This window comes from Syngnathus floridae, chromosome 6 (genome assembly GCF_059516105.1).
Source record: "Syngnathus floridae isolate MCC-2025c chromosome 6, RoL_Sflo_1.0, whole genome shotgun sequence".
Classification (NCBI taxonomy): domain Eukaryota; kingdom Metazoa; phylum Chordata; class Actinopteri; order Syngnathiformes; family Syngnathidae; genus Syngnathus; species Syngnathus floridae.
In genome coordinates, this window is record NC_142418.1 from 14702725 (window position 1) to 14718129 (window position 15405).

General features: G+C 45.9%; 2 protein-coding genes and 1 long non-coding RNA gene across 27 annotated transcripts in view; 1 reads left to right on the top strand and 2 right to left on the bottom strand.

Moving 5' to 3' along the window:
• Window positions 1–113: 113 nt before the first annotated feature.
• On the bottom strand, window positions 114–13277 carry LOC148396767 (ankyrin repeat domain-containing protein 26-like). 16 transcript variants are annotated; one of them, XM_088379215.1, is made up of 32 exons: window positions 11889–12301; window positions 11324–11608; window positions 11138–11252; window positions 10888–11061; window positions 10643–10749; window positions 10426–10563; window positions 10218–10330; window positions 10092–10153; window positions 9958–10021; window positions 9862–9882; window positions 9578–9735; window positions 8834–9039; window positions 8293–8415; window positions 7928–8113; window positions 7822–7852; window positions 7668–7740; window positions 7529–7563; window positions 7347–7465; window positions 7209–7278; window positions 6988–7128; window positions 6519–6882; window positions 5934–6439; window positions 5700–5852; window positions 5391–5566; window positions 5241–5313; window positions 4942–5160; window positions 4646–4869; window positions 4365–4560; window positions 4233–4273; window positions 3672–3718; window positions 3533–3590; window positions 114–3332 (listed from the first exon to the last, which is right to left on the bottom strand). In XM_088379215.1, exons 2-32 carry the CDS (start codon window positions 11518–11520, stop codon window positions 3287–3289), a joined length of 4236 nt encoding a protein of 1411 aa, XP_088235341.1. In that variant the 5' UTR covers window positions 11521–11608; window positions 11889–12301; the 3' UTR covers window positions 114–3286. The 16 variants fall into 16 exon arrangements, 13 of the variants coding, with proteins under 13 accessions (XP_088235341.1, XP_088235336.1, XP_088235337.1 ...); XM_088379210.1 differs by lacking the exon at window positions 11889–12301 and adding an exon at window positions 13186–13277 and having other exon boundaries at window positions 7347–7563; XM_088379211.1 differs by lacking the exon at window positions 11889–12301 and adding an exon at window positions 12341–12766 and having other exon boundaries at window positions 7347–7563.
• Window positions 9613–11772, top strand: LOC148396768 (uncharacterized). 2 transcript variants are annotated; one of them, XR_015859123.1, is made up of 3 exons: window positions 9613–9752; window positions 10107–10195; window positions 10687–11772. It is a non-coding gene; the product is annotated as an uncharacterized LOC148396768 (long non-coding RNA). The 2 variants fall into 2 exon arrangements; XR_015859124.1 differs by having other exon boundaries at window positions 10690–11772.
• Window positions 12910–15405, bottom strand: part of LOC148396769 (uncharacterized) — a 35202-nt gene continuing 32706 nt past the window's right edge. For 6 of the 9 annotated variants that reach the window (XM_088379202.1, XM_088379201.1, XM_088379204.1 and 3 more), the window contains 9 exons: window positions 14887–15062; window positions 14722–14815; window positions 14560–14637; window positions 14353–14487; window positions 14146–14258; window positions 14008–14080; window positions 13692–13937; window positions 13398–13443; window positions 12910–13277 (listed from right to left, as the gene is read on the bottom strand). In XM_088379202.1, coding sequence (XP_088235328.1) covers window positions 13180–13277; window positions 13398–13443; window positions 13692–13937; window positions 14008–14080; window positions 14146–14258; window positions 14353–14487; window positions 14560–14637; window positions 14722–14815; window positions 14887–15062 — 1059 coding nt within the window. In that variant the 3' untranslated portion in view covers window positions 12910–13179. Of the gene's footprint in view, window positions 13278–13397; window positions 13444–13691; window positions 13938–14007; window positions 14081–14145; window positions 14259–14352; window positions 14488–14559; window positions 14638–14721; window positions 14816–14886; window positions 15103–15405 lie in introns of those variants that run through there. The other 3 variants (XR_015859114.1, XR_015859115.1, XM_088379208.1) reach the window with 3 other exon arrangements.

Sequence of the window (15405 nt, forward strand, 5' to 3'; positions counted from 1 at the left end):
GCGCGTGTGCGTGACCAAAAAACAAACCCACCCAGAAGCTGTGTTCCAAATCGCTCACTCGTATATGCAAAGCAAAAACAATTTGTATCATTTGAATCATCAGTCAGAGTAGGTTGGTGAAAACGTTTGTATTTTTATTGGACTACAGTAAGCATGCACAGCAAAATGAGACAACGATGAAATGATTCAGGTTAATTGAGCAAGACTTTGATCTCGAGTGAGACAGACAACGAACTCAGCATATTCCATCAACTGTATGTACATTTCTAAGGCCTCTTTGGACAAATTCAAAACATTGCATTCATTAGACATGCGCATTCAATCATGAAAGCGCGTTGCATAAACACACATTTTCAGGAGTTCATCGAGTGATTGATTGATTATTGATTTGATTGATTCTAAAGCCAAGCGCAAACAGAAAGAACGATCGCTTGCTTGTTTGTTTTTACTTACTAGGTGGACATATGCTGGACAAAAAGAAAGAAGGGTCGCTTGCTTGTTTGAACTTTTTACACGATGATGGCGGCGGCGGTTCCGGACGGGCCCCGAGCTGGCGTCTCCCGGCCGGGGACGAGCTGGCGGGCGCCGTCCCGGGATCTAGTCGCACACGAGGCGAAGCAGCACGTGCAGCAGGCTCAGCGTCATCAGCAGCGCCGGTGAGTAGGACGCCGCCACGGCGCCCCCAGACGCGGTCACCGTCAAGGAGTAGCCGTCCGACCGGTCATCGCCGACCTTGCACACGTATGTGCCTTCATCCGTCTTCTGGAGGGCCTCAAAGACCACAGTGGCACCCTTTTGGCCGACCATCACTTGGCCGTCCTTCTGCCATTCGTAGATGGTGGTGACGGCGCTGGCACTGCTCCCAGTGACGGTGCAATCCAGGGTGAATCGTTTGCCTGTTATCGCTTTGCCGCTCCCTTCTTTGACCACAACACGGCGGCCTCCCCCGGGCTTGTTCGTCACAGTCGGGTCATCACCCTGGCTCACTGTCGGGTCAGCCCTCTCCATAGACCCAACTGTAAGTGTGAATGACTTCGAGTTCCCCTTGTAGACGCCGTTGTGCTTTGCCGTGTTCACGTTGATGATGTCTAAATTGCCTGCATTCGGGGTGGTCCCCGGTGGAAGGTCGGGACTGTCTTTAAAGGTCCATGTGGCAGTAGCTGCTCCAGTCTTCAATCGGACATTTTTGCCCACGTTGACATTGCATGATGGGTTTTCGCACACGACCAAAGGTTGAACAGTGAATGTTTCTTCTTTTGCGACGTTGCTAAGTTTGTACTTAACCTTGTAGGTTCCGGCGTCAGCGTCTTTCACACTTTCGATCTTCACCGATTTTTTGTCTTGGGGCAACTCGTAGCCGTTACCATTTTCAATAACGTTTTCCTTCGGATCATTCCATTCCAAATCAGTAGCTGCCGCTGCAGCGCTGGAGAGTTTCAACTCGAGCGCTGTGTCTATCTCGCACTTGCACGTCTTCGTTCCCCCCACTGTATCGACCTGGCACTGAGTAACAGCTGTGGAGGCCACGGGCTGCAGCAGCAGCAGCAGCAGCAGCCGAAGCCGCCAACGCCCGGACGGGACCATCTTGTCGTGATCGAGTGGTGTTTCCTGACTTCAGCGGTGCTACGAACGCTGCGGCGAATGCGGCTGAGGAGCAGACGAGCCGCTTTTGCTCGGCCGAGCGACGGATATGAGCACGTGGCAGCAAAGGTTGCCCACGCTCGTCATTGTTGTCCCAAAGGACGCTGTGAAGTGTTGACGAGCCTTGTGCACATTTGGCCTATCTGGATTGGATGCGCTGCGCGGCGGCTTTGTGGCGAGCGGGGTGAGGCGGTGACGACTTTGCAAAGTCTGCGTGCGTGCGTGCGTGTCGATCGCTCGCTCGTCATATAGTTGATCGTCCCGCTTTGAAAAGTCGACGAGCGCCTTTACATTTGGCCTTTCTGTTAACAAAGTCATCTCGGAGCTGTTTGACGTCACGGGTCCGGCATGTTCATGTGTCCAGCCAGGAGGAACAAGAGAAAGTCATCATCCCAGTGAGAGAGACTTTTTTGCAACACACCGTCCGTTCCGGTCCCGTCCCGTCCGTCAAACAACCTTCAGGAACATGCAGGCCACCTATCAGTGGAATTGGTTTGATTCACTACGTAATTGGTTCAAACTGATCACACACACAAAAAAAGAGTTGAACTACGCCATAAAGAAATAAAACAACAACCCAAAAAACCCCAACAACAACAACGCAGAATATCTATCCTCCAGTTCAGGCTGTTGCATTCATTTATTTACAACTTTCTGCTCATTGACACGATTTCTCTCTCTTGACATAGTGACAAGATATGTCGCGCAAAAGTAACAAAACCACCACAAAGGACAAAGAGCGGTAAATGGCAAGATATATAAATGCAGCAATATCAAAGTCAGTTGCATTCCCTTGTCCCTACAAAAATAAAGTCTAACACTAAAAGCAAGGCAAACATTTCCCCTTGTGATGGCACATATCAAATCAATCCATCCATCCATCCATCCATCCATCCATCCATCCATCCATCCATCCATCCATCCATCCATCCATCCATCCATCCATCCATCCATCCATCCATCCATCCATCCATCCATCCATCCATCCAATTCAAAAAGAGGTCAAAATCCCAAAGCAGGATTAAATCTGCACTGTATGTTGCTTCTAAAAACAACAGCACTCGTGTGATGCAACATACAGTTGACGCACAGCAATTAGCCACTTTCATGACATTTCATGCATTCATTCAGTCAGTCATGCTTGCATTCATTCATTCGTTCGGTCGTCCATTCATTCACAAGCTAGCTACTTGTTTGGACCGACACTGCCATGGGAGGTAATACAAATGTTAGGTGGTTGACCTTGGCAGCGTAACATTGGGCTACAACCCACTGAGCCAACTTCACCATTTTGGGGGGGAACGCTTCAACTATCACATGGGATCGGATTCATGCGTGCGGCTGATCGTGTGAGTGCTTCAGTGCAATGTGCATTGTGTGCTTGCATTTCTCCACGATGGGGAAATCTTGGTGGAACGTGACAGAGGAGCTCGGAACAGTCCCTATCTGAAATCATAATAATCATGCATGGGAGAAAAAAAAGAAGAAAGTAATCACTAAAAATGGAGCCCGCCAAAATCACAAGAGTGTGCTCGGGCTGGCGGCAAGCCCTCAAGTGAGCTCAAGTCGGCCGCTTCTCAACTTGTCCATCGCGTCGACCTCGACTTGTCGTTTCCTCGTGGTTGTTCTTCAGGACCCCTGAAGCTCAGCTGCTTCGCTCTGGTAACGGGGCCCAGCTCCACCCGCGCATGCTGTTGGCCAAATCCATCCACTTTCAATCGCTTTGGCTGAGGACAGGCATGAGTGAGTGAGTGAGTGAGTGAGTGAGTGAGTGAGTGAGTGAGTGAGTGAGTGAGTGAGTGAGTGAGTGAGTGAGTGAGTGAGTGAGAGAGATGTTGACATGCATGGCCTGCCAAACTCAAGTTGTGAAAGCAATTCAAAGGGCTCACACCTTTGCTCGTCGACTTGGATTTGCGTCAGTCTGTTTGTTCCCTTTTCACCGCTCAGCGCTGAAATCAAAGCAAAACAAGAGGTGATTTCCTCCAAGTGTTCTTTACACTCGCCTGCTCAACTGACACGGACGTACATACTGGTGATCGAAGTGAAGGGGACTGGACTTTTTACTCGCCTTTCATTTCTTCAGTACAAAACACACACACGCACACAGATGCGCATCATTTGTTGTTCACCACAAAACCACACGCATCTTGTTTTCAAAGGCAAGCACGAGCATTCAACTTTGGGGCAAGAATAATATATATATATTTTTTTAACTGTTTATTGAAGGGTCACAAAGTGCAGTGAATAATAATGGCCACATGAGGGCAGTATACCACAACCGTACAGATACATACGCTTGAAGTAAGTTGCGGTTATATTTAGTTTTTTTTTTTGCGGGCAAAGGATGATTAATTGAATTGCTAAATTTTCCATTTACATGTGTTGCTCAGGTCTGTTTTAAGCTAAGCAAACGTTTCCGAGACAAAGCTTTGCAGTTGTTTGAATTAAACCACGTGTGAGTCTATTCATTTTATGTTTCGTTTGACAGTAAACATTAACTAAGCGGGATATGAAAGAGTTTGAATGAGCCACAGCCAAGGCCAAAGTATGACAAAGTTGGTGTTAGGCACAAGAATAGGAAGAATACATACACACGTGAAGAAGCCTTAACATCTTCCATCACTTGGTATAGCTGATATTTGCATGAGTCAGGAAAAAAAATACAAGCAATATGTAAAAATAATCGTTTGCGCACGGAAGATGGTCAGAGAGACTTTACGAACCTTGGAAAGATAATCCTCCACGTTGCCGCTGGCTCCTTCAGCCATAGGGTTGAGGATTCTGGAGGTGGGCATCCGGTACGGCGCTGCCATGGCGCTGGAGGTCGAAGCCACGGGGACCGGCGCCGCTGAGGCCACCAGAGACTTGCAGCGCTCGCTGAGCAATTTGGAATTGGCTTCCGTCAGGCGACTGTTACTCCTGCAGACGTGAGAAAAAGGAGCATTTGAGAAGACTCGCTCGAAATTGTGCTTTTGGAGACCGCCGTCCTCACTCACACTTGTACCTTTTGAGGTCGTTGCTGAGGGACTTGCGCAGCCATTGCTCTTCTCTGTGCATCTGCCGGTAGCGCTTCAGCTCTTTGTGCAAGGCGTCTCTCTGGGCGATGGTGTCGTGCTGGATGCTGCGAGATCGTTTCAGTTCTCCTTCCAGTTCTTGGATCTTGGAGCGCAGGCTGACTTCGGTGGAGGCTTTAATCTGGTCCTGTGCCTCCTGCGTCGCTGCCTGCGACTGAGGGGAGAAGATCAAACCGAAAGCTGACTTCGTCTGGTCTTTTTGCCGTGGCCTCGGCTGTCATCCTACCTGTAAGAAGAGGTTGACCTCGTGGATTTTTTTCTGTATTTCCTGTCGGGCCTTCTCCTCGATCTCCCGCCGGTACTGTTCCGCATTCCTGTGCTCCACCGTGTTCATCTCCACTCGGCGTCGCAGGCTCTGCACCTCCTCCTCCAACTGGCTCTTATTTTTCTCCAGGAGGCCGCGGAAGGACATTTGCCTCCTCAGCTCGGCTTGCAGCTCGTTCACCTGGTGCGGGACAAAACGGCAAATGTGAGGCACGAGAAGTTGTCCGGAGGTGACGCACCGTATCCATCGGGGGAACAAACCTTATCCCTCATGATTTCACTTGCTTGGTGATCTCGCAATTTCCTCTTAGCGCCTTTAAGTAGAGCTCGTTGCCTGGATGCATTCAAATGAGGAAATGTTAGAAGAATGTCAAAAATCTGCTGACACGACCGTGTGGCGTTGTCCAGTACCGGTGCACGACTTCTTCCAGCTGTTTGACGGACATTTTGGCGGCGGCGGCGTCTGAGAGTGCCTCTTTATGTTTCTGAGCAGAGATGCAGAGTTGTTGCTCTCGTTCATCCAGACGACTCCTGAGAGTGGCCACCTGCTTCTCGGCGTGGTTGCAATGGCATTCTCGTTCCTCCAACTAGGCGACAAAGTGCGAGCCTTAACAGCAATGTTTTTGTTTTGATTTTTTAAATGCATCATTTTTCATATCTCCAACGTGTCAGTTTTAGCGACACCAGGAAAACAACAAACTGAGTATTGACGTTGGATACCTTTCGTTTAAGCTTGTCCACCTCTTTGTGCAGTCGCGCTTTTTCTTCCTCCGCTTCGACGTGATATCGCTCGTGGAGCTCGAGAGAAGTTTCACACTTTGACACCTTCACCAGTAAGTCGGCAAACTCGGCCTGCAACTGCTTCAGACTCGCCTGGAGCGGCAGAGACGACAGACATTTAGACAGCGATCGGCCACCCGTGAGATCATTCCAAACGTGATAAGATGACCTCACCTCTTTATCTTTTTTCTCCTCCTGTAACTGGTGGATATATTCTCGAAGTTCGGCGGCCTTGGCGGCGAGATCCTGATTCCTGTCCTGCACCAGTTGGACTCTGTCTTCGCAGTCTGAGCGCAGCTTGGCCAAAATTTCACTGAAACACTTTTGGGCGTCCGACACGGCGATGTCCTTTGCGACACACAACTTTTGGGTCTCGTCCAACTTTTGCCGTAGCATGGCGCCTTCGCTTTGAGATTTGCTCAGCAGCTCCTGCGTGGCCTCCTGGCGCGCTCCGGCCCAGCTGACCAGGTCCTTCTCGGTCTGCAGAAGCGCTTCCACCTCTTTCACGCGCGCGTCGACTTTGTCCATCTTCCGCTGCAGGGTAGCGATCTGCGCGTTCTTCTCCGTCAGCTGCGCCTCCACTCGGTGTACGTCGTTCTCCAGTGAGTTGCCCTGCGCCTTGGCCTTGGACAGCTTCTGGGACAGTTTGTTGAAGGCTTCTCGCTGAATGGCCATCTCACCTGGGGAGATCCATTTCGGCGGATTAGTAAAAATCAGTCAATGCTTTTACAGTACGGGCGAGCTATGGTGTTTACTGACTTGCAAGTTTGTCTCTCAGTCGCTGCTGTTCGTCCTTCTCTTGGAGCAGAACTTTCTCCGTCTCCAAGCGAAGCTGCTCGGCTTCCGCCAGGCGGACGCGGACGCCCTGAGTCTCGGCTTCCAGTAGGCTATAAGCCTGACACTGAGCTTCCAGTCGGGCGTTGGCGAGGGTCACTTCGCACTTCAATCCCGTAATCAGGTTGTTCCACTCCAAGACGCTTTGGGCGTGGTTGTCGCTGGTGAGTCGGAGATCTTGGCGAAGATCTTCCAGCTGCTCCTTGAGGGCTTCGTTCTCCTCAAGAAGGTCCTTTTGTTTGGTGCTGCTGTGCGCCTGGGTCACCTCAAGCTCGGTTCTTAGATGCTCCTAAAAGATTCAAGGTTGCAGATGACTGGAAATTTGTTGGGATACTTTTTATGAGGAATGTTTTGGGGTTTTTTTTTGGGAGGAGGAGGAGGGGTTGAAAATTACCACATTATGTTTGGTTCTTTTGTAGTCCTCTTCAATGGTCTGTTGCTTGCAGTCCTGACTCTTTAGTTTTTGCTGCAGTTGTGCATTTGTGCAGCGTTCCTGAGACAACTGCACATGGGCCTGTCGGAGGTCTTCTTCGAGCTTGGGGCGGATGAAAGAAAAGTCACATGGCCGCCAGATCTTCGAGAGCGTTTCAACAATTGGATACGGTTCTTCCTCACCTTGCTTTTGTTGAGTTGGGCCATCCTGATGGTATTGAGGCAGTCTTCTTGCTGTTGCTTTGACGACGACCTGTTGACGGAAGAAATAAAAAGCAAGCTCGGCTAAGCTCAAAGATCATACGACGATTGAGGTTCTACCTGAGGTTGGCGAGTTCGGCTTCCATCTGCATGCGTTTGTGCTCCATGACACAATGGTCGTCCTTCGCCTCCTCCATTCTGCTCTTTAACTGGGCCGTCTCCTCTTTTAGTTTGGTCACCTTGACAGAGCAGCCGTGATGGTCTGTGGATTTGAGAACGGGGTGCTTGATCGGTTGACTCACAAAGTCTTCCAGCTTCACCCTAAATTGGTTATCCACTGGGAAAAAAAAAATGACATCATGTACCCGTGACAATTTGGTATTAGAACGAAAATTTATTAGAGGCGATGCCTTCTAGTCCAGAGGGGGTACGGGAACTCACCTTCCTCCAGAGTCCCATCCGATGAGGACGTGATCTCATCGAGTTCTTCGGAGATCTCCATTTCGTCAATGCGCTGGATTTGGAACGGAACATGTTAACTGAATTCACTTTCCGCACCACCAACTGTATTGGAAAGAAACATTCCATTGCTTACCTGTTTCTTCATCTTCTGTTTGGATTGCGACCTGTTGCCAACAAACAGAAATGTATTGTAGAATTGTGTCACGTTCATCTCAGCAAAAGTCATTTTGCATATCTACCTTCCTTCATCCTCCGAGCCATCACTCAAAGTGTCGTCGTTTACAGGAAGATCTCGGTTGAGGGTAACGGCTCTGCTGGAGTGAGCCTTGCTAACTAATTCCAGTTGCGAAATCTTCTCTGCGGCTTGCTCGTCCGGTTTGCTTGTTATGGAGAACCGCTGCAGCAGTGATGTGGTCCGTGGTCTGCTACAGAAACACAAGAACACAAAGCTCGCCATCAAAGTCAAGCCGGGAAGAGCCATTCTACGCTTCTTTGACCCCCCCGACCCCGAAAGTAAATTTGGTGAATGCATTTGTAGCCAGATTTGGGATAAAAAAAGAAATAAAAAAATCCTGATTTAAATTCAACCATTCATTTTCTATACCCAGTGTCCTCATTTGAGTCGTGGGTGTGCTGGGGACTATCCAAGTTGTCATTGGGTGATGATTCACCCTCGATTGGACGCCCATCATTGGAGGGCTGAAAATCGACATAACAGCATCCAAACCTACAAAGAAATTACAGGCTTCAATGAACCTAATGCGGGCTTCTGGGTGGGCGGGAGGAGTCCGCAGTCCCCACAGAGAAGAAGGACAGAGCAGACATTCAAGCCCTGAACCTCACAAGCCCTGAACCTCACAAGTGCCAACCACTAAGGCACCGTACTGCCCCCGTTTTTGGGAATCTCAATTAACGAAATATTGAGATTTAGATCAAATACAGAATGAATAAATAATGAAATGAAAAATAAAATATAAAAGCAACAGAATCAATAAATAATGAAATGAAAAATAAATAATAATAATAATAATAAAATAAAAGATACAAGAATAAATAATGAAATGAAAAATGAAAAACAACTACATACATTTTCCAGCCATCTTTTGGGTGTGTGCGGCCAAATTTAATGTGCGAAGCGTGCGTACCTTACTGTCGGCTTCTTTGAATTTGAAGAGGCGTCAGGTGGACTTGACATTTCCTTGTTCCTCAATAAACTGCCTTTGCAGCTCACTGAACTCTCAGCTTTCTCACTTGCATGTCCTTCTAATCTTCTGGCGACAAGGTCAAAAGCAGTATTTCGATTTTTCACTGAAAGACTCTGAGAAGGCTCTTTGGCACCCTGAAAAAGCCACTACAAGAGAAGGTCAGAGGTCAGCAATCTCAATACACGAGCTTACACTAGCTTTGCTTAAGCGTAACGGAAAGATCTAATCGAGCTACTCGACATTCATGACATCCAAACCTGGAAACAAAGTTGGTCATTACCAAAATGAGAACATGGTCTTCTTGTGGTCCTCCGCTCCAATTTTTTTTTTCCCCCCAAATAGAAGGGTGAATCACAACTGCTTGACTTTTCCAAAATTAAATTACATTATCAGCGAATGCTCAAAATGTTGGCTTGAGCGATTTAAATAGACATTATCAACGGAAGAGACTTTTTTTTTCAATATATTCCGACACGAGGTATATAAATAAATAAATGCAATTTGCATGATTTATGACAGTCAGCCAAACACGTGCACGTTTTTTGGGGCCAATTGCAAATGCCGTGAGCGTGCCCACTTCGACTTAGAGGATCTGATGTGCTTTAAGTGATAGGGGACACCAAAAACTTTAAAGATCTGATATAAAGCAGTGACATCATCTTAATGATGTGGGCTCAAGTTTACCCTGTCCGAGAGATTCCTTCCGGCTGCCTTTGGAAACACCTCGAACTTCTTGACCTCCACAGAGGAACTAGAATATTCCGCGAATTCTTCAGAGTTCTGCGAAACCACCGATCCTTCGGGCACAGCCCTTTTACTGGCGTTGCTGGCTTTATCCCATTCTGATGCAAAAAGCGAGGTATAGTCGAATGAACACGACAAGTATGACGCTTGGCTGAACTTTTAGCTGAACTTAAAAAAAAAAAAAAAAATTAAAAAATATTTTATACAAGACGAGCGACGCTCACCTGAACCCGTTTCTTCGTTGTCTGTGAGAGAAGCAAAGACATGTTCAAGACAATCATGCATGCTTTGGCTATTGTGACTTGTGATTCTCCACTCACCAAACTTTTCAGTTTTTCCTTTATCCAATAGGGTCAAAAACTTCACCAAGTGGCTCATTTCACTCTGGTCACACACAAAAAAAAAATTGAATCACCAAAATACAGCAATATAAATTCTTCTTGTTTGGGCCTACATCTTTCCGTTTCAGTTCCTCTTTGTGTCCACCTGTAGAACTTCGTCGGTCAACACTTCCAACTACAGGAGTGAACACAAAACAAAGTTGTTTTTGCAACACAGGTGAGCTTCACTAAATACATACCATCTTTAATCGAGATACGTTCCAGGGATTTGGACCTCCTTTTACTTGGGCTTGGCAAGATCAGGAGGGAGGTGGGCGGTCTCCTCCCGTGCTCAGTAATGAGGACGCTACAGCTAGAGCACAAAATGAAACATCACCATGATCGTGTCATGACAGATGATTTAAAAAAAAAAAAAAAAAAAAAAAAAAAAATGCAAGATCAACCTACGTGTCATGATATTCCAACTCGGCGTAGTTCTCAGCTGACTGTCCTCGGCTATCTTTTAGTTCAACGTTGGCTTTATACTTTAGGAGCAGTCGCACCATGTCGAAGTGTCCGTTAGCCGCGGCCAACATTAACGGCGACCTGTGTGTTTTTTTGGAGACGCAAAGTCATTTGACAAGATGGGCTCATTGAAATAAGAAGCGTGTCACTGCTTTCCGACCTCCGATGTCTGTCCAAAATATTAACATTGGCACCTTTCTTCAGCAGAAACTCTGCCACTTCTATGTGGTCCTCTTGGACTGCCACAGTCAGGGGTGAAATGCCCTCCTGAAAGTAGCGCCAGAATTTAATACATGTAACAACTAATTACTCGGGTATGTGCGAATGACTGTCAATGACCACGATGGGCGTCAAATTTCCATTTGAATCAGGCTGGCGCTGAAGGAGTTAAGCGAAAGCGCTCACCCGATTTTTGACGTTGATGTCAGCGCCGTGCTTCACGAGCAAGATGATGACGGAGAGTGACGGGATGCCGGAGGCCATATGTAAAGCTGTGTTTCCATCAGAGTCCACCAGGTTGGGGTCGGCTTTGTTTTCAAGGAGAATGTTGGCGCACAGATCATGTTGTTCCTGCACTGCCTGAGAAAATGAACAAGTCACATCAGGAGAAAGAACACAAAATCACAAAACGTATTACAAGTCTATCCAGGCTTACCTTAATTAAAGGAGTTTTATTTTGTTTGTCAGAGAAATTGACCTGGGCATTTTTCTTGATCAGGAATTTCACCACCTCGACATTTCCACGGGTGCAAGCAAGGTGAAGTGCTGTTCTATAACAGGAGAGAAATATATGTATAATTGATTTTTTAAACCAAGCATTCTGTCTTCTACCCACACTGACCTGTTGTGTTTGTCAAGTTGATTGATATCAACATTTTTGACAAGCTGCTCCAGTTTGGCCATATCACCCTGCCAGGCTGCCTTGTGAAACTTGCCCATCTCATTTTCTCTTATATCACTGGCATTTGTGGTTACGGAAGCGCAGTCACATGCATCAACTGATGACTTCCATCTCGGGAACTTGAATAATTTCTTCATCCTTACACAGCAGCAAAGCGATGCGTTTGCACCGCCACGCTCCGCTACTTAACTGCTGTTAAAGGACCACCGGTAGAGCCTCTCATCCCTGAATAGACAGATTGAGGTAGGGCTACTTTTTCTTCAACAACTACAAAAAACACCACGATGATGTCATTTGCACACCAGCTTCCTCAAGTGATATGGCAACAAAAAAATAATAGCCTGCATCATGTGATACGTCCCAACAATGAAGCTAAGCTCTCAAATTCATTCACGATTCACTATACAATTTGCGAGTCATTTTGGAGTGAAAGCTAGCTAATTTGGCAAGATATGCATTTTCCATAAGCAAAACTAAGAAGAACAGAGGTGCATGACGTACATACCCACACTTTTCTAAAGTGAGCTGGATCGTCGCGGTACCGAAACTCTAAACTCGAGCTAACTTTCGTGACCATTTTCATGATCAACCAAAAAAAACACCCCTCTTACTTTCTGTAACCCGTTTTTTTTGTTGTTTTTATTTTTGTCTTTTTTTTTTCTCCAATTTTTACGATTGCATGTAAACAGGCAAACACGAAAATCTCAGACGCGTCATGAGGTCATTGGTATCGATGGCTTTATTGTCACACGAGTCTATACATATAAATTACTAGTTCCCTCTACCGAGTGACGTCATTTAAAACGTCACGTTTTTTTTCAAGGGGGGAAGGAAGGTACCAATTTACACTTCTGCACATACTTTTGCCAAGGTAGTATGGCGGTTGGGTTTTTGCGTTGTGGTTTGCTCCCATTAATACCGGTGGCGTACTAGAACGCGCTTAGTTATTTTGCTCACCTGCTGTGTCACACAGGTAGAAAGACGACGAGACAACTTCGTCGGCTAGCACAGTTGACATCATGAGGCGGGTCATTGCGTCATCACTCATAATGGGTTTTCCCGGACCTTCACTTAAAGAACGTTGTGGACGATACCATATTTGCGTGTGGGGGACGGCCGAATTTACAAACATTTTTGTCACGTGACGTCCCAGAAAAGACCAGAATTTGATTTTGTCAGTTTTAATCATACTGGTTATTGTTTGGGGACACCTGGCCATTTTTTACCATGATTGTTTCAATATTCTTTTTAAATGATGGGATACACTACTGACAAAAAGTTAGGAGTGTCATTTTCCGCTTGATGGGGAAATTTAAATACGAAACTAAACACGACTTATAACCTTTACATATGAACTGCATTTATCATTTCTACCAACGTTTAAATGCACGTCCAACTTGTTCCAGCACTTTTTTGTACAACAAAAAAATCACAGTAATTGTTTGAACCACGACTGAACCAATGTTATAATTCGCCATTGTAGATGGTTGGTCGATGTAATAAGTTCCGTTACAACTCAAAATTGCTACTTTCCTAGTAAAGACTGTTTATTAAATGGAATTGGATGTGTCACATCTGTCAGTTCTTGTTTTGCACAATACAGAACATTAATGGACAAATAGCAAAATATATCTACAATATATACGACTGATTTATGTCCTTTACACTGACTTGTCGATTCATGTAACACTCGAATGAGACTTTATAAAAATATTACAGATTGAAAATAGCACCAACATGGGTTGGGGGTGGGATTTTTCAGATCGTCCAATTCGGTGTCTTTATCCAAACTGGTTTTATACCTGCCGGTTCTTCTTCAATATATTGACATACTGCTGTCTTGCCCGACTCACAGGCGACACACACGCCGAAGGCATGTCCAGTTTCACAGAGGCTGAGGAAGGAACACTGGTTACAAAATGTTCAGGTCCAACGCCGCATCATTTTGACATTCTTCTTTAGGAGGCAGTTTGAGAATGTACACAAGGGCGTCAAATCGCATCGGGGTACTTACGATTGCCTAATTCTCTTGACATGGCTTCGTCCAGATCTTGCCGCATCTGCAACGCAATGGAACAAATCATAACGGCCACAGAATGAATTGTAAATGGAATCAACATAAGGCAGAGAAAATGACACACTAAAAATGAAGTACAACTACCATTATGGTATGATACAGAACATTAAAAAAAAAAAAAAAATCACCAATTGGGTCTTAAGGACTACATTAGGCTAGAGAGGTGACAATAAATTTGATACAAAATGGCCAATTACCAATTCAACGTTTGGACACATTTATCGCACCAACCTTGGCCAGGTAGTCCTCCACACTGCAGCTCGGTCTTTCGCTCGGAAGGTTGGGGACTTTTGAGCAGTGGCATCGGTATTGGATGTTGGCTGGCGGCGCCGGGCCGACTCCGTCCGAAGGGGGTCCTTGATTCCGTCTCAGATTGAGCACCTCCTCCTCCAGCTGCTTCTTGGTCCTCTCCAACTGGCTGCGGGAGGACATTTCTTTCTCCAGCTCGGCCTGAAGTTGGTCAACCTGGAGATTTAACTGAACAAATGGGAAAAAGTTAAAAATACGAAGTCGATTGCTCACAAAGCAGATTTTGCGAGAGACAAACCTTTTGTCTGTCCCCTATACTCGTTTGCTGATCATGCAGTTTCTTCTTGGCAATTTTAAGCAAAGATTGAAGCCTAAATGTGGGAGTGAAATTAAGAAATGCAGCAATGACTAATATGAGGCTAAGTTTTGTAAGCACCTGTAGATTTCCTTTTGAAGCTCCGAGTTTCTCTTTATCTCCTGGTCCAGACGAGAGTCGACGGACCATTTTTGTTCTGTTAATTCCTCGGCTTTCTTTTGGGCCATTTCCACCTGAGATAGAACTTGTTTTTGACCACTACTTAACATTTAGTGTCAATGATGGTTATTAATGTCAAAGATATTAAATGAACGAGTTAACGGCCACCTGGGTGTTCATGTCATGTTTTTCCTTTTCCAGCTCTGCTAGACGGAGTCCTAACTTGGAGCGGCTCTTCAGTTCCTCCTCCCACATGACCTGAGTGTCTTGAGCGCTGTTTGACAACACGTTATGTTTTTGAACCTGAACAGAAGACCACAAAAGTCGTACCGCATCTATTCACGTTCGATGAGTGTGACAAAACACGGCGCTTGCCTCTTTGTTGAGTTGATCCTCCAACGTAAGCTTCCGACTCTGAAGATTTGTCACCAAGTCCTCCAATTGAGCTCTCATCTGTTGAAATATATATTTTTTCACATTTTAGAGCTGGCGTGGGATTTTGATTTTTTAAATTTTTTTTTTATCAGCGCTGCTCACCCTGGCGTCCTCCTGAGCCACCTTCTGAAGCGCATCAAACTTGTTGCACTGTTGCTTTGCCGAAGCCTCCAACCTGATGTTGTTCAGCTCCAGCCTGGTGTGGCACACGTTGACATGACATTGGGTCAAAAGATATGCTAGCATGTGTTGAGAGAGTGACTTTGCCTTTGCACAGCCTCCTCAAGCTCTTTGGTGACATGATTGGAGGCGTCCACGGCAGCCTGAGCTTCCTTCTGCTTGCGCGCCGCAATGCTCAGTTCTCGTTCTCGTTCATCCAAAAGACTCGCCCGCTCCTTTATTTCTTTCTCGGCTTGGACGCATTGGGCTTCGCTTTCCTGCAGCTAAATGTTGGAGGAGAGGCATCGTCGGCAAAACACTGTGCTAAGAAATATTCCCAAGGAGCTCAAATTAGAACGATTAATTGGTTATAAAAAATAGTTGTCAATGAATTAAAACGAGTAGAACGATTAATCGACTATGACATATTTGTAAATTAATTCGAATATAAGATCGATTAATAAATTAGAGGGGGGTCGCCAATTCATTGGAACGATTAAAACGATTACACGACTATGAAAATAGTTGCCGGTTAATTTGCTTGATTATTATTTTGGGCTTTAATACAGATGACAAGAAATTAATTTGAACGATTAATCGATTAAGAGGGGGTCGGCAATTTATAGA

Excerpts from the sequence above, each read along its gene's own strand:
- LOC148396767 (XM_088379210.1), bottom strand. The coding sequence starts at position 11,520 with ATGAAGAAATTATTCAAGTTCCCGAGATGGAAGTCATCAGTTGATGCA. Across the intron at positions 11,253-11,323 it reads CAACTTGACAAACACAACAG|AACAGCACTTCACCTTGCTT; the intron begins GTCAGTGTGGGT and ends CTCCTGTTATAG. Across the intron at positions 10,750-10,887 it reads ACATCAACGTCAAAAATCGG|GAGGGCATTTCACCCCTGAC; the intron begins GTGAGCGCTTTC and ends CGCTACTTTCAG.